Raw genomic sequence first — 23471 nt, forward strand, 5'->3', positions numbered from 1 at the left:
CGATTATTCTCTCACTTGGAAACATAATTTTGCAAACTTGACTACTTTTTGCTTTTCACACAAAACATTGATATTTACTATAGTTTTTTTTATGATAACCTTAAACTTCATTTTTTTTTTGACGTGACGTCTAATAAATCGATGAACGCCGGCTGCACGCACGAAAAAGTGTCCCGTTACGCACATTGTTCCGTAACGCTGTGTCCCGTTACGCTCATTTTACGCTTGCGCCGCATCCATCTCTCTTCCACTCGACTGTTTATAAAGTGAAGTGAAAAGTTAATGTGGTTTTCATTGCTTATTACAACAACAATTTCGGCAATAAAGTTTAATTATTCTTGCATTTAAAAAATCTGATTACTAGTATAATTTCAAGTATTTATGCTTTTATTATTAAAATAAAAATGATTCAATTTTATTAATAAAGCATGCAATCATTTCATCAATGTTTTGTTATGACATTGTCACGTTAAACTATCGTCCGTAAACCGACTTTACAGACAACCAATTTTTTTATTTTTTTTGTTGCTATGCACAATATATCTGATCGCTTTGACGATGCATTTTTATCACTGAACGGTCATCTGATAGACAAGGATTTTTGTCACCTGTTTGGAAACCTCCGACGGAAAATTGTGCTCGACCGAAAATCAAAACTTTCCAGCGGGCTACAGAACCTGGCATGGAACACTACACATCGGCGGCGACTGACGCTTCCAAAGGATCCTCCGAGGAAACTTTAACAGTGGCGCACCTGCTTGGCAGGAGGCTGGAAGTTACGCCCATCAGTCATCATGCAATAAAACACCTGAAACCCAAACACCATTAAGTTTACGCCAGATATTATCCAGACTCCAAAAAATAATTAACACCCACTCCCATGCAGCGACAAGCTAACCAAGACATTGATTAATTTAAAAGTTACACAGGTTTGCAAAGCACTTATTTATAAAGCTAAAATAATCTTAAGGATTTATTTACGTTAAGTACCGTACAAAAAACAATAGTGTGTGGAGTCCCTCCGCGCGGAGAAGTGAAACTTCGTAATGTGGAAATGAAAATAGGAAGAAGTAGAAATTGATTTTTAGCGAAATCATATTGTCTCAAATCAAACTAAAAAAAAAAACAAGTAAATGAAATAATGAATATTATAAATTAAAATAGAACAATAAAATAGAGCAACCAGTAGGTATTTCAGCTAATTTCACGGCGCTCACACTGTTTACTTCGCTGCATAGCAAGAATACCGCGCGCATGTGCTTGGAATATTGGACGCTACTCGTTGCTAACGCTCGCGCTGGCCTGTAACAGGTAGGGTAAAGTAAGGTAATTTCGTGACACAGGTAATTTCGTGACATTTTTTATGACGTTTGTAACGAAAATACCAGCGGTTTTTTGGAGCTGCATTTTGGTCTGGTAGTTTCAGCGTTCTCCATTAGATAATGTGGTATGTATCGTTCGTGTCTTGGAATGCGTCAACGTCACAAAACAAAAGTTTTCGTAAAAGTGAGCAAAGTGTCGTTAAATTTGAGTACTCTTTTGCAGGTTTAACTTCGAATATTCATAAAAGGATCCATGTACATGGTATATTAGCATTTAATACACAGTTTTGTAGAGAATCTAAACCTCTTACAGTGTGAATAATTTTATGATTTTCCACGTCTGTATACAGTTGTTATTGCTTATGTTGTTCATGGCGTTTCTTAGCATTTTTGTCCTTGTTAAAGATACATTTTCAAAGCCTTTAATATGAATTGATCTTGTAAGTTTTCTAAGCTTGTTAGAACAAAATTATTATGAGAGTTTGTGTTGTAAATTAAGTTTACAATAACTTAGTTTCACTTAGAAAGCTAATTATAGTGTGTCACGAAATTACCTATATCACGAAATTACCCTTATCACGAAATTACTTATTGGCTACCACAAAAATATATTGGCTCTTATTTTATTTTTCAGTTGAATGATGAATAAAACAAGAAGTAAATACAGAAAATATGACTCAAGACAGTTAATTGCAGCTGCTGAATTCGTTAAACAACAAAATTGTTCACTTTATAAAGCCTCCAAGGAAATGGGTGTGCCATGGAGTACACTAAGAGACTGTCTAAAAAATAGCACCTGTGAAAACAGAAATGAACCTCTGCCAAAACTAGGAAGACCATTCGCTCTCACTTCAAACCTATAAATTAGTCTGTATAATTACATCATAGAGATGCAAGAGTTAGGATTTGGTTTAACTGTTTCTACAGTAAGGAAATTAGCACATGAACTCGCAAAAAATGCCGGCCGTGAAAATTTATTAAATTCCGACAGTGAAAGTGCAAGCAAATGGTGGTGGACATATTTCAAGAGTAGGTACAATCACTCATTAAGATCTCCAGAAAAACCTTGCAGCATACAGGGCTTCTATGGCAAATGAAGAAATCATTGGGGATTTTTATATTAAATTAGAGGAATTACTGGACAGATTGGATATCAAAGAAGCACCTGATAGGCTATGGAACTGTGACGAAACAGGTCTTTCGTATGTCGTGAAAGCAAACAAAGTTGTAACAGCAGTGGGAAAGCGATATGTTTATAAGAGAGTTTATGCAGACAGGGGAGAATAACATACACTTTTGGGATGTGCGTGCACAAATGGGACATGTATTCCGCCTATGATTATTTTAAAAGGTGTCAGGTGGAACGATAACCTAAAGAGAGATTGTTTGCCTAATGCAATAGGGAAGTTGTCTCCAAAAGGGTGGATTAACAGTGATCTGTACTTTGAATGGTTCCAGTTCTTTGTAGCCTCCATTCCTCCTGCTCGACCAGCCATCCTCTTCATGGATTCACACGCATCGCATATTAACCCTGAAGTTATTTCGTTTGCGAAAGAAAATCATATTTTCTTATTTACTTTCCCAGCCCATACAACTCATTTGTTGCAACCGTTAGTTGTAGGAGTTTACAAATCCCTAAAATCACATTGGGGTCAACATTTAACTCCTACATGAAGGGAAATCCAACGGAAAAACCAAATAGAACAAATTTTCATACTATTATGAATACTGCCTTTATTGAGAGCTTCTGCACTAAGAACATTACAAATTCTTTCAAGAAAACGGGAATTCATCCATTCAACAAGTGTGCTATTCCTAAGGAAGCTTTTGAACCCTCCAAACTAACAAACAAGCCTCTACCTCAAGAACAGCCGGAAAAGGATCAGATATTGGTAGCTGACAAGATCTTGGTCCTGCAATCAATGTCAAGAGACACCCTCATTAACAAAGGAAAGAGAAAGCGAGACTCAAGTGCAAGATGCCTTACTCCAGTAGGAGAAATTACCACCTTGGGGTCAATAAAATACGCATCATTGAGACCTGCCACTTCAACTTTAAATGCTGCCCTACCAACATCGAATCCTGTAATGTCATCATCGAAGGATATCTTATCAACATCCAAGGCTACCCCATCAACATCCAAGGCTACCCCATCAACATCCAAGGCTGTCCCATCAACTACTAAGGCTACCCCATCAACTTCCAAGATTGTCCCATCAATTTCCAAGGCTACCCCATCGACTTCCAAGACTGTCCCATCAACTTCCAAGACTGTCCCATCAACTACTAAGGCTACCCCATCAACTTCCAAGGCTGTCCCATCAACTACTAAGGTTACCCCATCAACTTCCAAGGCTGTCCCATCAACTTCCAAGATTGTCCCATCAACTTCCAAGGCTGTCCCATCAACTACTAAGGCTACCCCATCAACTTCCAAGGCTGTCCCATCAACTTCCAAGGCTGTCCCATCAACTTCCAAGATTGTCCCATCAACTTCCAAGGCTGTCCCATCAACTTCCAAGGCTGTCCCATCAACTTCCAAGGCTGTCCCATCAACTTCAAAAGCTTCGACACCAACATTAGAACCGTTCATATCTGGTCCAGAACTTCGCGAATGCAAGACAAAATCAAAGGAAGTCCAAATTCTTTATGAAGATTGGATCTGTGGTATGTGCGGGAACAGTTATTTCAGAGATATTCAAATAAGAAATGGCGCTTAATGGGTGCAATGCTGTTATTGCTTGATGCCTTATCATGAAGAGTGCCAACCTGCTGATTCTGAGGAACTAGTTTTCATGTGTGATAATTGTGCTAATGCTGAAAGTGAGTTGAGCGAGGTAAGCATCTAAAAAAAACTAGACTAAACCTAATTTTTCGAAGGTTATTTGAAAATTTTTTTGAAGAAATGAAGAAAACAGCAATTAGAATGCATGTTACAAGTTAAAATTATATTATTTGTTATTATAGTTGGTATTTATTTGAAAATATTTGTATTGTTATTGTATCACGAAATTGCCTAACCCCTATCACGAAATTAGATACCCATATCACGAAATTACCTGTCAAACCATTTAAAATTTGAAATTAAATTTTGTGTTGAAAATATGTATATAATTGCAAGTTTATTACTTATAATGTTAGTATTACACAGAAGTTAAACAATTTTGGCCAAATACGACAGTAATGGTTGAATAAAACAATATTTATTAGCGAAAAATTAATTTTATCACGAAATTACCTTACTTTACCCTATACTACGCTCATGCACTCTCGCTCTGTCTCTTTCTATTCCCCCTCCCCAGGAGCGTTGAACGTTTAACGCAACAGTGCTTTCATACCCCCTCCATGGTAGCGTTAAACGTTTAACGCAACCTTGTTGGAAGTCTCATTAGAAGTTTCACTTCAAAAAGTTTACCTTCACGAAATGCTGATACTGACGATATTTCAGAAATGTCATCGAGTTTTCCCGTTTCCGTATCAAATAAATGAATAAATGACACTCCGTTATTCCGTAACTGGATGTGTTAACCACCTTAGTTGGACCATGCCTGTGAGTTTACCAGTGTATGTTGTTCGTACTTGCATGTCTTTATTGCTACAGACCTGCAAAATTCGCGGATTCAGTGACCTCCAGGATAGACTCTACTACACTCTACACACTCGGGCAAATACCAACTGTTCATTGGTTGTTGACTTGTGAGTCGTCTCGACTGGGCGGCCTGTGATTCGACACTTCTATGAGTGAGGGTCTCTAATTGGCCCTCATTACTCCTGATTAACAGTGAACCAGTGGTAGAAGCAGCGCTAAGGTATCCGCGAATTTTGCAGGTCTCTATTTATTGCTGATGGGAGAAAACTTTTAATACTTTTGGTTCACGGCTTCCTACTTGTCATTTTTTGTATGTGAAAATTATCATTATTTTTTTAATTACCACTTACAGGAAGAATTTCCGTATTCTCTACCAGTGACAACTTAGGTTCTAGTGAAAATTAAGGAGCGTTTAGTTTGTTAGCACACATTTATATATTAAAAAAAAAAAACGCATTATAATACTGTTACTCCCCTTCTAACTCCACAGAAAATTGTAAATGTCATCGAATAATCGATGCACTATATATACACGGCCAGGTTCTTTAATCAACATAAGTTTGTTTAGAGTTATTTTTAAAATGGCCGTAGCGATCAAGATCAAAGTAAAAACTACATATTCGTGCAAAATATTTTGACTGTGCAGGTGGGTCTCCTTAAAAAAAAAAAAAAAAAAAAAAAAAAAAAAAACTTACGAAACTATTTACCTTTGAAATGTCGGACTGCGAAAACAACTGAAAACAGATGAGATACCAGTCAGCAACGGGGAATCTGCGATAGTACGGAACAACTACTGGGTATAGATGTTGTAGATCTGAGGTTCCCAGACTTTATTTTTTTCTCACAGATTCAAAATTTAGCTGGTTCCGGTGGTCCCCCCCCCCCCCCTGCAGCTACATTTCTACCATATTATTCTCAAAAAAGCCAAAAAAAAAATGGTTGTCTGTAAAGTCGGTTTACGGACGATAGTTTAACGTAACAACGCCATAACAAAACATTGATGAAATGATTGCATACTTTTATAAATAAAATTGAATCATTTCTATTTTAATAATAAAAGAATAAATACTTGAAATTATACTAGTAATCAGAGAATAATTAACCTTTATTGCCGAAATTGTTGTTGTAATAAGCAATGAAAACCACATTAACTTTTCGTTTAAATATAATTATGAACAAGTTTTCATATAAATAAACTGTAATCAAATATCTAACATAACCTATTATTACTGCACTCGCCGACAGATGCTTTTTTTAATAATAAAAGAATAAATACAGCGTAACGGGACAATGTGCGCAACTGGACAATGTGCGTAACGGGACACAGCGTAACGGAACAATGTGCGTAACGGGACACATTTTCGTGCGTGCAGCCGGCGTTCATCGATTTATTAGACGTTGTCACGTCAAAAAAAATGTGAAGATTAGATCGTTCATTTGCACGTCTGAACAAGCGTTGCGGACAGCGGCGGCGCTTTGCAAGTCTTGACACGTTTGTACTGAATATGGAATATGCAAGTTTTTACAAGTTAACAGTCACTGAGCTTCTTAAAATAAATTATCTGCCTACATTGATAGGTGAAGTCAAGCCAACATTTTAGTTCTTCACTTTCGAAAGCAGATACATTGTCGTGAACAACCCCCGCTGACGAATAATTGTGAACCCCCATTATTTTTTTTTTGTCACGCCAACGTAGACCCTTGTCGAGTCTCCCGTGGACTTCTAGGGCTCCACCTGGACCACTTTGGGGACTACGGGGGTAGATGATGTTGGGTGCTGTGGGAGTGTTGGTGGCACTGCTCGCCAGAGCCGCGAGGAACCCTGGTGCTGTTCACACGAGGCGGTGTGAACCAAGGTTGGGTGTGAACAGCAGCGAGGAACCCTGGTGCTGTTCACACGAGGCGGTGTGAACCAAGGTTGGGTGTGAACAGCAGCGAGGATCCCTGGTGCTGTTCACACGAGGCGGTGTGAACCAAGGTTGGGTGTGAACAGCAGCGAGGAACCCTGGTGCTGTTCACTCGAGGCGGTGTGAACCAAGGTTGGGTGTGAACAGCAGCGAGGATCCCTGGTGCTGTTCACACGAGGCGGTGTGAACCAAGGTTGGGTGTGAACAGCAGCGAGGATCCCTGGTGCTGTTCACACGAGGCGGTGTGAACCAAGGTTGGGTGTGAACAGCAGCGAGGATCCCTGGTGCTGTTCACACGAGGCGGTGTGAACCAAGGTTGGGTGTGAACAGCAGCGAGGATCCCTGGTGCTGTTCACACGAGGCGGTGTGAACCAAGGTTGGGTGTGAACAGCAGCGAGGATCCCTGGTGCTGTTCACACGAGGCGGTGTGAACCAAGGTTGGGTGTGAACAGCAGCGAGGATCCCTGGTGCTGTTCACACGAGGCGGTGTGAACCAAGGTTGGGTGTGAACAGCAGCGAGGATCCCTGGTGCTGTTCACACGAGGCGGTGTGAACCAAGGTTGGGTGTGAACAGCAGCGAGGATCCCTGGTGCTGTTCACACGAGGCGGTGTGAACCAAGGTTGGGTGTGAACAGCAGCGAGGAACCCTGGTGCTGTTCACACGAGGCTGGCCTCGCGGGCGCCTTATCGCTGCCCCGCGTTACTTCGCATTCCTCGCTCCCGTCCAATCAAGGGACTTTGTACACCATTCTTACCCGGCCATTTATGCTATGAGTTGCCCCAGTACCTCAAATGGTGTCAGTTATTTGCTAACCGTTCTCTGAATAGCTTTCCAGTTTCAACTGCGCACATTATTAGTCCAATTATTGAATGAAAGATTATCTTTTCCATGGTACAGAAAATATTCTTGAATGCAATGATCAGTATTGCCTCGTAATAGGTCTTTCATGCATGCAAAAATAACCATAGCTAGAGACAGGAAAAATTCTCGAATTCATTTCGCGATAGGCTAAAATACAAATAGTTATACCTCAGTGCTGCCTCTACTATTGGCTCACAACTCACCTGGATGTCTCTGGGCCAATGAGAAACACCCCACCAAAGCTGTATCGAATCACAGGCTGCCACGTTGGGACGTCTCACAAGACAGCAGCCAATGAGCGGGTGACATTTGACCGAGTGTACGTAGTAGAACTACGGAGTTCATCCTACAGGTCATTGAACCACGCGAATTTTTCCGGTCCCTAGTAATAGTGTAGTTGGTGTGTCCCAGCTCCGGGTGGAACTAGTGCATGAATGCAATGCAATAAGACCTGAAATGTATTTATCCCTTTTTTAGCAAAAACCTGGAACGACGCGACAGGGAGCTGAGTCAGGGTCACACAGATGAAGACGAACGCAGGCTCGAGGTTCGAGACGGCCGCGGGTCGATGGCTGGTCGCCTGCAGGGGAACACGTCAGACGTCAGGCTGAAGTTGCGCAAGAGAGAGACGGAGGTATTGCGGCCACGGACGCTCGCGCCTATCGCCGTCCTTGACTGCCAGCACAGCCGGTACACCCCCCACCACCCCCGGCAACCTGTTCATACCCGCGCACTCACCGGCGCGTGTACACACTCGGGGAGAACTCTCTTGGCTTCATTTGACGACAAGAAGCAATACGAACGTATCACCATGTACACATCAACCACTTCAACACGGAAAGGACAATCTCGTAGCTTCATTTGACGACAAGAAGCAATACGAACGTATCACCATGTACACATCAACCAGTTCGACACGGAGAGGACAATCTCGTGACGTCATTTGATAACGGAAAAAAAAAAAGTTTGAAATTATTTTAACACAGTTGCTTCAAGTCAAAAGTCTCAACAGCGATGCTAATAATATTATGGCCTTTTTGGCTCACTAAGAATATTTAAAATATTTCAACTTGATGTCATAACAATTTAAAATACCTTAAAATGATGAAAACAGTTTTCGGACAAAAGAGCATTCATAGGGGGAGTCGGGACTGGCTGCTCAGTTTCGTACGAGCCTTCATCAGTAGAGACCGGAAAAATTCGCGGGTTCATTTCGTGATATGCTAAAATTCAAATAATTATACATTTGCTTGCATCTGGTATTGGTTTGCTGTTAATATGAAGGACTCTTAGCCGATCAGAGACCATCAATTAAAGAAGTGTCCATTCACAAGTTACCTACTTGAGACGCCTCAAAATTCAGCACCCAATGAACAGGTGCCGTTTGCCCAAGTAGGGCAGAGGATCGTGGAGTCTATCCTGAAGGCCATTGAACTCGCGAATTTTTCCAGTCTCTATTCATCAGCCTGAAAGTATTATCCTTGATTAGAGCTTCAATGTGACAGGTCGAGGATGGGGGGTGAGGGGTTAAACCTTGGAATTACCACCAGGGCCATGTATTTTTCGCGAAAAGATTTGAACTCCTATTAGACTGCAACTAGGTATACCCGCCCCTGTGGTTTCCTTCCTTGTGATTGGCGGCCGTCTGCGAGAGAAGTCGTTGACTTATTTGGCCGGGCCAATCAGGGCGCGTTTACTTCCTCATTGTTATTGTGTATTCATGAGGTCGGGGCATAGTGGGAATTTGACCCGGGGTCAACTGTGCCCCTAGGGGAAGGGGAGGGGGTAAAAGAACCAAAACTGTGAAAATTTTTAAAATATATTATTTTTTTGGTTTGACGTGTTCCCGATCCCATAGGTCGGGGTATGGTGTAAAATGTGCCGGGGGATGTGTTAAAGCCCTAAAAATCAACGCTCCCGTAACCCGCCTTGGAGGCTGATTTTAGAAAAAACCAGTGCTCAGTTAATGCTTACAGAGAGTGACATAGACTACATATGATATGAAATTCCATCCCTAAGTAAGTATAAAATAGGTGCAAATTAAGTTTTACAATTGAAAATCGGGAAGCCTAAGATGTACATCAAGCTCTGTCCCTGCCCGAACACGCCCGAATATTCACCTTCGGCCAACCTCGGGTTTATTCATATATATTGTTACGATTTACCGCGGGTTCGTAAAGGATAGCCCAATTAAAGATTTTATTTCACACACACAGTTTTATTTATTACCACTACTTATCACTTACAAATAATCTTCTAAGATGGCAAATAATTAATTACACTTAAAGAAATGTCAATTCCCCAGTCACTCGTTCCGCACGCCTCGCTGGGCCGCACTTCTGGCGCAACTCTCGCCGCAGCACCCCTCGTGGGTCTCCGCCGCGGGACTCCGCCGCTGTCGCACTTCCCTTCGCCGAGATCCCACTCGACGCCTCGCTCGGAACTTCACTCGGGACTCCACCGCGCCCGCGACTCTATCGCCCGGAAGCTCCGCCGCGGGAGAACTCCCGACTAAACACTCCGAACTCTCTCAGACTCTGACTAACTCGAAGGTCGGCCCAACCTCCTTATATAGCCCTTCGGTTCCTGTCCAGAACAATCGGGCATGTCTCCGAGATATCGCGCGACCTTCGCCATCGAAATGTCCAGAAACGCGTCGTGAGTCCTGTCGAAGGACGCGGCGGCTGCTCAAAGAACGCCGATAAACGCAACAAGCATCGGGTTCCCACAAAACGCGCCGATAAACATGTCTGAGTCATTTATGCCGCAGTGCGGCCTCTTTTAAGTAACTCGATCTGAGGCAGGTGCGCGCTGCGACGGTCAGGATGTCGCGCGATAGTATGACACGAGATACCAGGGAGAGGATGTGGGTGGAAGGGGGCGCAGACAGGCCGAACGAGCGCGGCGACGCCAAGCACTGCAGCCAAGCGCGATTGTAACAATATTTACTTCTCTGTTTATTTTAATGTAGTTATACTAACCTAACTAACCGTCCATAGTGTTTAAAGTGTTTTAATGTAACTAACCTAACCGACCGATTTTAACATTTGAATTCATTTTTCCTGCGCAAAAATAAAACAAATCCCGAGGTTGGCCGAAGGAGAATATTCGGGCGTGTTCGGGAAGGGACAGAACTTGATGTATATCTTAGTCTTCTCTTGAAAAACATAGGTCACAGACACACAAACAATGAGTGTGTGTCATTTCTCTATGTCCGCCACACGGTCATACAGTAAGGTGTGGCAACTTCCTATCCTTCTACTTAGGGAAATCCATCCTATTAGCGAACTTAAGCCGCTAAGAACAGTTTATTTTAGAACTTCGTCAATAGATGGCGTTGCCTTGACTTTGTAAGGCACTATCGTTTGGTGCGTCCGTCACGTCTTGCCTAGGGGTTACCTGCCTTATCAAGAAATAAAGCTGAATATTGTCGTCCCCGGTTTTGCTGATGCGTAGACTTGATACACCAAGATTGTGCAATCAGTGGGACTTTGAAAGTCAAGAACAGACTTGTTAATAGAGACCTGAAAAATTCGCGGATTCATTTCGTGAAATGCTACAATTCAAATAATTATACCTGAGTGCTGCTTCTGCCATTTGGTCCACTGTTAATCTGGAGTAATGAGGGCCAATTAGAGACCCTCACTCATAGAAGTGTCGAATCACAGGCCACCCAGTCGAGACGACTCACAAGTCAACAGCCAATGAACAGTTGGCATTTGCCCGAGTGTGTAGAGGATAGTGGAATCTATCCTGGAGGTCATTGAATCTGCGAATTTTTCCAGTCTCTACTTGTAAATCGGCAGTGACGCTACTGATTACGCCGCGCACCTCAGCTGCCGAACAGCAATAGATAGACACCGAAAAAATTCGCGCTTTCGATGACCTCTAGGATAGACTCAACAATCCCCTACACACTCGGGCAAATGCCACCCGCTAATTGGCTATTGACTCGTGACACCTGTCAACTGGGACGCTTGCGATTAGATACTCTTTTGGTTGAAGGTTTTCCATTGGCTCAAAGTCCTTTGGATAAACTGTAAGCCAAACGCAGAAGCAATATAAAGGTATAGTTGTTTCGATTCTAGCATATCGTGAAATGAATACGCGAATTATCCCGGTCTCTAGCAATAGAAGGTCCCGGCGGAGCACGCATCCAGGCTGTGTTGTGGGAGCGGTGGTGACGGCACGGGCGCAGAATGCCGCGCGACCCTGAGACGGGAGTCGGGCGTGGGAAGCCGCAAGGTCGCCGGCGGCCTCGTGTTTGCACGGGCGCGCACACGCGGTCTGGCGCGGCGCCTCGTCCGCCCGACACAGAGGAGCACAGACTGCCCGCCCGACACAGAGGAGCACAGACTGTCCGCCCGGCACAGAGGAGCACAGACTGCCCGCCCGACACAGAGGAGCACAGACTGTCCGCCCGGCACAGAGGAGCACAGACTGCCCGCCCGACACAGAGGAGCACAGACTGTCCGCCCGGCACAGAGGAGCACAGACTGTCCGCCCGACACAGAGGAGCAAAGACTGTCCGCCCGACGCAGAGGAGCACAGACTGTCCGCCCGACGCAGATGAGCACAGACTGTCCGCCCGACACAGAGGAGCACAGACTGTCCGCCCGACGCAGAGGAGCACAGACTGTCCGCCCGGCACAGAGGAGCACAGACTGTCCGCCCGACACAGAGGAGCACAGACTGTCCGCCCGGCACAGAGGAGCACAGACTGTCCGCCCGACACAGAGGAGCACAGACTGTCCGCCCGGCACAGAGGAGCACAGACTGTCCGCCCGACACAGAGGAGCACAGACTGTCCGCCCGACACAGAGGAGCACAGACTGCCCGCCCGACACAGAGGAGCACAGACTGTCCGCCCGACACAGAGGAGCACAGACTGTCCGCCCGGCACAGAGGAGCACAGACTGTCCGCCCGACACAGAGGAGCACAGACTGTCCGCCCGGCACAGAGGAGCACAGACTGCCCGCCCGACCCAGAGGAGCACAGACTGCCCGCCCGACACAGAGGAGCACAGACTGCCCGCCCGACACAGAGGAGCACAGACAGCCCGCCCGACACAGAGGAGCACAGACTGCCCGCCCGACACAGAGGAGCACAGACTGCCCGCCCGACCCAGAGGAGCACAGACTGCCCGCCCGACGCAGAGGAGCACAGACTGCCCGCCCGACGCAGAGGAGCACAGACTGCCCGCCCGACGCAGAGGAGCACAGACTGCCCGCCCGACGCAGAGGAGCACAGACTGCCCGCCCGACGCAGAGGAGCACAGACTGCCCGCCCGACGCAGAGGAGCACAGACTGCCCGCCCGACACAGAGGAGCACAGACTGCCCGCCCGACACAGAGGAGCACAGACTGCCCGCCCGACGCAGAGGAGCACAGACTGCCCGCCCGACACAGAGGAGCACAGACTGCCCGCCCGACGCAGAGGAGCACAGACTGCCCGCCCGACACAGAGGAGCACAGACTGCCCGCCCGACGCAGAGGAGCACAGACTGCCCGCCCGACACAGAGGAGCACAGACTGCCCGCCCGACACAGAGGAGCACAGACTGCCCGCCCGACACAGAGGAGCACAGACTGCCCGCCCGACACAGAGGAGCACAGACTCCACCACCAGCGTAGACCCCCCCCCCTCCCGCTGGGAACTGACACAACTGTGGGACAATACACGTAAATGTCAAAACTATGTTTAATGGAAAATTAACTTTCTGTAAATATCAATGTTTTCTGCTATTTAATGCATATTGGCAAAACATATAGTCGGTACACAACATACAAGAAATGATTTGTGTCGGTTAAAACCTACGTGCTGAAACTCTCGGGCCTCGCGTGCCACCCCTGCGAAATTCCGCGGCCCCCTGCGTATTTTCCGCGCCCCCTGTGAATTCCTGCGGCCCCCTGCGTATTTTCCGCGCCCCCTGAGTATTCACGCGGGCCCCCCTGTTTATTTTCCGCGCTCCCCTGTGAATTCCCGCGGCCCCCTGCGTATTTTCCGCGCCCCCTGAGTATTCACGCGGGCCCCCCTGCGTATTTTCCGCGCCCCCTGTGAATTCCCGCGGCCCCCTGCGTATTTTCCGCGCCCCCTGAGTATTCACGCGGGCCCCCCTGTTTATTTTCCGCGCTCCCCTGTGAATTCCCGCGGCCCCTTGCGTATTTTCCGCGCCCCCTGAGTATTCACGCGGGCCCCCCTGCGTATTTTCCGCGCCCCCTGTGAATTCCCGCGGCCCCCTGCGTATTTTCCGCGCCCCCTGAGTATTCACGCGGGCCCCCCTGTTTATTTTCCGCGCTCCCCTGTGAATTCCCGCGGCCCCCTGCGTATTTTCCGCGCCCCCTGAGTATTCACGCGGGCCCCCCTGCGTATTTTCCGCGCCCCCTGTGAATTCCCGCGGCCCCCTGCGTATTTTCCGCGCCCCCTGAGTATTCACGCGGGCCCCCCTGTTTATTTTCCGCGCTCCCCTGTGAATTCCCGCGGCCCCCTGCGTATTTTCCGCGCCCCCTGAGTATTCACGCGGGCCCCCCTGCGTATTTTCCGCGCTCCCCTGTGAATTCCCGCGGGCTCCCTGCGTATTTTCCATGCCCTCTGCGTATTTTCGCGCGCCCCCTGAGTATTCACGCGGGCCCCCCTGCGTATTTTCCGCGCCCGCTGTGAATTTCCGCGGGTCCCCATATTTTCAGCGCCCCTGCGTATTTCCGCACCCTCTGTGTATTTTCCGTGCGCCCCTTCGTATTTTCCACGCCCCCTTGCGAGTCTTACAGATCTGCGCCCCTGGATGCTTCTCATTGGCTCAGATTCGACCACACAGAATATGGGGCGTGGCAGGTATGTAACAGATTTTTGCCCCTGGGCGTGTTGTCATGAAACTGAAAGAAACTCAACCAATCACGAAACACAGAGGTCGCTACAATGTTTTAACACACAGCTGGCCTAGAATTCCTTTCGCGAAAAATAAATGGCCCTAAATATTGTACAATCGGATAAATTAGCGGATTCACTTCACGATTGGTAAAAATTTAAACCATTTTAGTTATTTTTTTGCTTTTTCTACGAGTCTTCAAGTTTGTATGGAGGGCTGGGAGCCGACAATCCAAGTTTTAGTTGAGATATCTCAAAAGACATGAGCCAATGAACGTGTGAGTTTTCCCCAGAGCGTGCAGAGGGTTATGCAATCTACCCTGGAGGTCAAGGAATCCGCGAATTTTTCAAGACTCTGGGACAGCCACAGAAGAAGCCAGAATATAAAACATGTTTGAAATATAGCTTTAGCTTTTTTTTAAAAATAATTTCGGATGTTGTAACTATACATATAAGCATTGCAAGTTTTCGCTGTGTAACAAATTTTAGCACCCGATGTACGATACTTTTATCGACTATCAAAAAAAAAAGGTCAAACAGACATTAATAATGTAAGTAACTGGCTAACTATTTCCGCAATATTCACTTACAGATAGAGCCACGATTATTTCATAGATTCTCTGGGTAACAAAGTGGACTTGAAGCACCTATACATCGGCTTCACGTTGCTGATTGGACTGCAGAGCTCTTGACGATCCTGGGCCAGTTGTAAACAAGAAGTGGCTACCCAATAACAAGTAACCCGCCAAAAGGATGTGACCATGTTATCGACCAATGAGCACTCTAGAAAGACTATCATGTATAGGCCAGATGATTCCAGCCTGGAGAGAATGACTCCGCTAAATAATCGCTAGGGACCGGAAAAATACGCAAGGGTTCAATGACCTGCAGGATGAACTCCATAGTTCTACGTACACTCGGTCAAATGTCACCCACTCATTTGCTGCTGTGTTTTGAGACGTCCCATCGTAGCAGCCTGTGATTCGATACAGCTCTGTTTGGGTGTTTCTCATTGGCCCAGAGTCATCCAGGTGAGTGGTGAGCCAATAGCAGAGGCAGCACTGAGGTATAACTATTTGTATTTTAGCCGTGCTCGCATCAGCTGATACGCACTACAGGCTGTCAACCACTAGGATTTGAAAAGGGGGTGGGGCAGTAAAAAAAAGGGGGTGGGGGTGGAGGGGTTTAGAGGCCGGGCTCGCTTTGGCTCGACCCACCCACCCTCAGTCTAGCTACGAGAGGAATTCAGACCACCCTTGTGCCTTTCTCTCTCTCCTCCATAGCTTCTCACCCCACCCTCCCCTTCCGCAGAAGCACAGGGTGGCCAACATTCGAATATCGAGGGACAGTTACAAACATTCAGAAATAAACCGAGCATTTTTTTTAAAGTGAATACGTCTTTAAAATTGCTTCCATAGTAGGAGGCAATTAAAAAAACGAATGATAACAAAATCGGGGGATACAGTTCGGTGTTGCAGCTACACACCTATCATCTCCATCCAAAATTTAATTACACCACTGGATAGCTAAAGGATCAAATAATTCGTTACGCTAAGTGAGGGGGAAGCGCCGCCATTTTGAGGTCATTTTGCTGCGTTTAGAGATTTCCATTTAGTAGAAATAACTTTTGACTCTGAGAAGCTACGACGTTCGTTTGAGTTTCAATCGTCAGCTCTCGTCAAAATCTATCGATTGCATAACGTTGTATTGTTTTAACGTTTACCAGAAGTCACGATGTATCCTGTACGCCATTTGTGTCGTACTATTCGTATCACAGACCTATAATTAATAAAGTTATAACACGGTAATTATTTGTTTACTTGATTTCTTTCCTGAACCCGACAAATGGAAATAGTTGCTATCATAAACAAAAAAATGGAAACCCGAAGGACTTCTTAGTGTTCAAACATTATTATAACATACATAAAATAGCGTATTTTATGTTTTGTATAGAAAATATGACCTGTTACGTACACGTATTCACGTACAACACACGGCCGTGTCCATGACACAGCCACACCCCATTTTTTTTTTTACGTGTATCGTGTATGGAATGATTAGTATCAAACAACAAACTATCCCACTCTCCTTTGTTCTAGTTCTGATGTGTACCAACCTTAGCTCCCGGTATACGACATTTGGTAGGAGTAATTTCGTTAATGTCGAAGTAACGGAAATGCGTAACCACGGTGCTGCGTCTGCGCGGAAGTCTCAGAAATCTCTAAAAGACAGCGGACCGCAGCCATTGGGAAAGAGCGTGTTTATTGTTTACGTGTGTGGCGATTAATTTTTTATTCATAATTATTGCGTGTTGAATTGATTTAGCTCATGTGTTGTTACCAACAATGCTGTTTTGTAATGTTCGCAGGCTTTCACGGCCATTGTCTGAAGTAACTCTCGATTATAATACTACATTAAATAATTGATTTTATAAACGTGTTTATATTAATATAGAATACTGAGTTTTTATTTAGATTTTTTAAAAAATGATTGAATTTACACTTTAACAACCGTATTTATAATATCACAATAGCAATTTTATTTCTATTAATTATTTGCATGCAAAATTAAAGTTCTTTTTTATCAGACGAATTCGTGCCACACCCTGGATTCCCTCGTGCTAGAACACCAGCCCAAATCTCACACGGCTACAGATTGTTCCAACCTACAACAGGCATTCTCACTGTCCCCTCCCACATATGCGCCCTATCAGGGTAGGGTGGGAGTAGCATTCCAGTTCTCTTTTATAAACATTCCAGAGCTTCTTAAGTAACAGAACTGTGAGGGATCGCTCCTTGTTGTTTGATCGGGAGGGTGTTGGGGCTTCGGCAATGACCAGCGGCTGGGGCCACCAACCCAGCACAGTCACCGCCTCAGCCCTGTATCTCGCTCAGCTGACCAGACAGTTGGCTGTGTCCTGAGCCCTTAAGACTTTATCAGCACTGCTGGCCACACTCGGAAATGTTCTTCGACGTCCCACAAGGGGGGAACATCCAGGAAGCTCTCAGTAGACGGAAGAATGTGCTGTGCTAAGAAAGATTCGCCCGCGAGGAAAGCGCACTCGGTGCTGGGATGCGTCGCCCTGGAGGCGAGGCGCGGGGGTTGGCAAGCCTGCGCACCGCGGCCATTGTGGACGAGCGACAGGGTGAGGGGAGTCATTGACGGCGCCTGGCGGCTCCTGGGGAGTGGGGAGACCAGTTCCTTCAGTCCCTGTCGCGGCGGGCGAACCCCTTCGTCTTCACTTACACTCACATTTTTTTTCAAATTTTAAATCATTTAGGTATTATTAGAGACCGGAAAAATTCGCGAGTTCATTTCGCGATAGGCTAAAACACAAATGGTTATACCTAGAGACCGGAAAAATTCGCGGGTTCAACGACCTCCAAAATAGACTCCACTATCCTCTACACACTCGGGAAAATGCTAACTGTTCGTTGGCTGTTGACTTGTGAGTCGTCTCGACTGGGTGGCCTGTGATTCGACGCTTCTACGAGTGAGGGTCTCTAATTAGCCCTCATTACTCCAGATTAACAGTGAACTAATGGCAGAAGCAGCACTAAGGTATAATTATTTGAATTGTAGCATGTCACGAAATGAATCCGCGAATTTTTAAGGTCTCTAGTTATACCTTAGTGCTGCCTCTGCTATTGGCTCACAACTCACTTGGATGACTCTGGGCCAATGAGAAACACCCGGCCAAAGCTGTATCGTATCACAGGCTGCTACGTTGGGACGTCTTAAAACACAGCAGCCAATGAGTGGGTAAAATTTGACCGAGTGTACGTAGAACTATGGAGTTCATCCTGCAGGTCATTGAACCCGCGAATTTTTCCGGTCCCTACTTATCGCAGTCTGGTGAGCATTCGGATTTTTTTTTTCCCCGCGAAAAAATTCACGGCCCTAGCTGTTGTAGTAAATATTTGTAACTCACAGCTGTGAAGACGTGGACTGCGCGTAAGGTCAACCAATAAAAAATGCCCGTAAGGACGGCGCACGTCAGTTGTTCCCAAAACTAACGGTGCAATTGAATGCTACGGCTTGAATCGGAATATCAGTGTTCACTTTAGTGCCTGAGTAAGAGGCTTTTGCGTCTTCTTGGCTACATGCACGAAAAATCTGGGCGATGAAACGGGACCTTCAAGATGCTAGTGGGCTCCCAAATCCTTGGTTACCAACTCCGGGACTTACAAATCAAAAAGAGTTACACCACGGATTGGGATCAAAAGTGTCATCAATTTGAAACGTCGTCGCTTTAATAAAACTCCTTAAGTTTGTAAATAGTTTTATTGACTACTGTTTAATAACATTAGAGAATGTTTGTTCATTGTGAGGTACACCCCTCCACTCCACCCTACCAAAGCATCGCTGTTCTCCACGCCTCATTCGCAAAGTATTGCTATTCTCCATGAGTCGAGTTTCTAAAATGACATGTTTTTTAAACGCCATTTACAAAGTAGTTATAAAAACAAATATACGTATAGGAAGTAAAAGCTGGAATACGGTTGATATGTTACAATTGCCTTTTCCTATCCTTGAACTATAAATTGAGACACGATTGTTTCGCTGCAGGCTAGAGTAACTTGCCTATACGCTCAAGCCTTCCTAGTGTGCTCATTGGTCGATAACAAGGTCACGTTCTTTGACCGGTTACATGTGATTGGGTACCCCACTTCTCCTTGTTCATAACTCGCTCAGGTTCTTCAAGGGCGCAAACAACCGTGGCTATAACTATAAACAAAAAGCCAGGCACTGCCTTTCCTTGGAAATCGCAGGAATATTCTGGACCTATTAACGCTTGATTCACGCCTGTACCATTTCCGAGAATACTTGGACAAGTTTTTCTATCCTCAGAGTCGGGAAGTGACGACCACGGAGTAAGTAAAGAGAGACAGAGAGACGTCACTCCTATGTTGGCGAAGGTTCCTTATTGGTAGAGACCTGAAAAATTCGCGGATTCATTTCGTGAAATGCTACAATTAAAATAATTATACCTGAGTGCTGCTTCTGCCGTTGGTCCACTGTTAATCTGGAGTAATGAGGGCCAATTAGAGACCCTCACTCGTAGACGTGTAGAATCACAGGCCGCCCAGTCGAGACGACTCACAAGTCAACAGCCATTGAGCAGTTGGCATTTGCCCGAGTGTGTAGAGGATAGCGGAGTCTATACTTGAGGTCATTGAACCCGCGAATTTTTCCGGTCTCTACTTATTGGATATTCTCTGTTGGGGGGATGGATCTCTACAAGCGAACCAACTTCAGTCTAAAAACGGGGGAAAAAAAAAAAAATATATTAAAATAATATTTAAGAAAATAAGCATTTTATTAAATTCAGGAGTGCTTATATCCCGCATACCAATGTCAATAACTAATACATTCGTGTTAAATCTTTAATGTCTTTCGTTAATTAAATTCGGCCATTTTTGAACAAATGTATTTTTTACGGACATGCAGGACGGCATTTTCGTTCTTTTTTCCCCCTTACATAAAATTGTCATTTTCTCAAATATTTCATTTCGGGAAGATTTTTGTTTGTTTAAAACTCACTATCAACATTTTAACTGCCCATTTGAGATTTTTGAAACAAATTCAGTTAAAATTGGGAAGTTATCTAGCAACAAAAATTACGAAAGTATTCACGCACGTAAAGACTACAAACATCTGCCACAAGAAAAAAAAAAGAAAAAAAAATCAAGTGTAACAGTGTGACCACCCTTTCGGTTAGTTTTTACATATACCTATACTCAATAAAGGTGATAATTTCGTTACACTAAATTAAAATACCTATCTTTATAACCATTAAATAAAAAAGAAAGATTTTTTAACTATAGGATAGTAATTATTTTCGTTCCTATCGAATCAAACTTTTAAATGATAAGGGTTGGTACTTTATTTGTAGGTTAGGTTGGTAGTAGCACAGGGAGTCTAGTGCTAGGCCTGACAGGCGCGACTGGGACTCGACAAGCCCGCTGCCCCGAGGCTACACGGTTACATTTTGCGAAAAACTACCCCTAAGGGGTGAAAAAGGGGTAAGTACGTTTTAAAGATGAATAATAATATGTCGGCAATTAATTAAGCGTAATACATGATATCGGGTACCAATAATAAACATACAAATAGAAACAACGACATATTTTATATTTTGAAAAATTCAACCCCTTAGGAGTGAAAAGGTGTAGTATGTTTTTAAGACTGATTATATCTCCGAATTTAATTAAGCGTAACAAATGCTAGTGAGTACAAATAATAAACATACGAAAACCATTAACCAATAATTTTTATTTTGCGATATTCGACCCCTAAGGGTTGAAAAAGGGGTAAATATTTTATTAAGATAAATAATTGTTTCTCCGGATATAATTAAGGGTAGTAAATGATTTTGAGTACCAACAATACAAAAACTCCCAACTTCAATTTTTATATTGTGCAAAATTCAAATTCTGTGAGGAAAAAAATGGTAATTATATTTTAAGATTAACAATTACATCTCCTAATTTAATTAAGCGGAATACCTACATGATATTGGGTATAAATAATAATACAAAAGCTAACAGCCACAATTTTTTTTTAATGGGGATGAAAACGGGGCAAGTCTTTGTCGTCGCATCCTCTTTCTGGTGTATACTTTGGCCACACGTGTGGTAGCCACTTCTGTCGACTACACCGAAGTTCTACAGTTGTCTACCGCAACAAGTTGTGGTAGCCACTTCTGTGAACTCAACCTCCTTCTTCGATGTGTACGGCACCACGTTGTGGTGACCACTACTGTAAATATAATTTCTTCTACTTAAATGGGCGCCATGTTCCTATTATTATTCATAAAAAATAATATTTAAATGGAACAAACATTTATATATATATATATATATATATATATATATATATAGTAACTGTGATATAGCCTGATTGTAGTGTTTCCATCAACTTTATCGATCATAATTCAATAGATTCAACATAGGCATGGCTTTATATAGAATACTAAATTTAATATCATATGACAAAATAACTTCCAACGAATTAACATGTATCATTGAAACCATAAAATTAACTACTTCCATCAACCATTCTCTTACATAGGATATTGCCTCATTTATGTTGAACAAAAGAAAAATCTTACTCGAACAGTTATATTTGATAACAAAAATAAAATATTAATGTAGCTATAATACAGTCTGGATGAAAAATCATATAGGCCTAATAGATATTATTTTCCCAAAACTAGCTTCAATCGTTTACACACGAAATTCTCACCTCTACCTCTGAGCTTGTCGACAAAGTTTAAGTTGTGAATATTTCAAACATATCAGTTTAATCTGTGCCAAAGAATAGTTGTTTTTTTAACATTCAAAATAATCAGATCGTTCAGGTTTACCTAAATTCTTCATGAACCAAATCAAGCCTGAGGCATTGCAAATACTGAGAATGGCCAAAACTCAGCTAAATCAAACCTGATTAAAACAACTGATACTTAAATTTGTGGCCAAACTTCACAGGATTACTATCAATTGCCACTCTTGATATATTAAGACCATTTTCTGAAGTTACAACACATTTTCGTGGAACTCAATATACGATCAAGCCATATTCAAACAATGGCTTTTCCCAACTTTTTTCTTCTATATCCTTCCCTGCACTCATACGAAATTCAACTCTCTAATTGTTATAAAATTTAAACATTGATTGTTAGCCTAAATAAACAATATGGCTGGGATTAATTAACTTGACTGATACATTGGTATCTGATGAAAAATATACGTTAATACCTAACCAAATTATAGTAATCTGACTAAATTTAAATATAAAAATTCTGAAAATACTTGCCCTCCACATTAACCTTCAAACAAAATATTAGTAAACATTGTGCACAGATAGAAATTAAATAAACATATAGCCAACATGAACAAAATTAAACTTTAGAGTCCAAAGAGTAATCAAATAATTGTCCATGGAGGTAACACACTAATAAAATCTGAAACATACATAATTATAGAAATCAAATATTGGTTTGAGGCAAGACTCTGTACGTGGCTACGCGTTCCTCTTCATTTATTAAAAAGAATCGTACCTCCAAAAATAACTAAGTAAGACGTAAATCAATGGTAAAATAATAAACAATTAAATTATTATTTATATTTAACTTATGTCCAAGATTCCACCCCTAAGGGGTGTAAAGGGGTTGAGTTTAGTTAAAAAAAAATGCATAGCTATTTCTGAATCTACTATATCTATGGGTTAGAAATTAAGTATGAACATTAAGCCATTGAGTTAAAATTTTTATTATTTAATTTTTCCGGATTTCGTCTTTTAAGGGTGTGAAAAGGAAGTTAAGTTATGTTTTATCATAAAAAACATTAATATATTCATAGCAAACAAAGCTAGATGTAAGACTCTTGGCATAAATAACGCAAATAATTAATTACGCAGAGTAGGTACCTACTTTGTGTCTATTCATTTAGAAAAAAAAAGTTTGGAATTAGTCACATACATTTCTTTAAATGGTAAGATTTTATAAATACTCTGAAATGCAAGAGAGAAGTCGCGGGTTTTAAGCTAGTTCACAATAAATAAATGTTTCTAATGACATGGTAAAGTATTCAATGACATTTTGAAGTAATTGATTTTCAAAAAATCACATATCCTACTAATATTATAAACGCGAAAGTTTGTAAGTATGGATGGATGTATGTTTGTTACTCTTCACGTAAAAACTACTGAATGGATTTGAATGAAATTTGGCCTACAGCTAGCGTATAATCTGGATTAACACATAGACCCCATATTAATATGAAATTCCATCCCTAAGGGAGTGAAAAAGTGATAATTTCATTTTATAACAGAAAAAAATCATAGGTCATAGCATAGACATACAAATAGTGAGTGAGTGTCATTTCTCTATGTCTGACACATAATCATACACATAGTAAGGTCTG

At 43.2% G+C, this 23471-nt stretch overlaps 2 protein-coding genes across 2 annotated transcripts in view; one reads left to right on the forward strand and one right to left on the reverse strand.

The window, feature by feature from the left end:
• Nucleotides 1-23471, reverse strand: part of LOC134531592 (uncharacterized) — a 102184-nt gene that overhangs the window by 47065 nt on the left and 31648 nt on the right. The gene's annotated exons all lie outside the window — the stretch shown is intronic.
• LOC134528617 (sarcoplasmic reticulum histidine-rich calcium-binding protein-like) lies at nt 11880-13313 on the forward strand. The gene has a single exon (XM_063362369.1). The coding sequence runs from the start codon at nt 11880-11882 to the stop codon at nt 13311-13313; it is 1434 nt and encodes a 477-aa protein (XP_063218439.1).

The sequence above is a fragment of the Bacillus rossius genome, chromosome 1, assembly GCF_032445375.1.
Source record: "Bacillus rossius redtenbacheri isolate Brsri chromosome 1, Brsri_v3, whole genome shotgun sequence".
In the NCBI taxonomy this organism is placed as follows: domain Eukaryota; kingdom Metazoa; phylum Arthropoda; class Insecta; order Phasmatodea; family Bacillidae; genus Bacillus; species Bacillus rossius.

Coding starts and splice junctions, on each gene's coding strand:
- LOC134528617 (XM_063362369.1), top strand. CDS start 11,880: ATGCCGCGCGACCCTGAGACGGGAGTCGGGCGTGGGAAGCCGCAAGGT.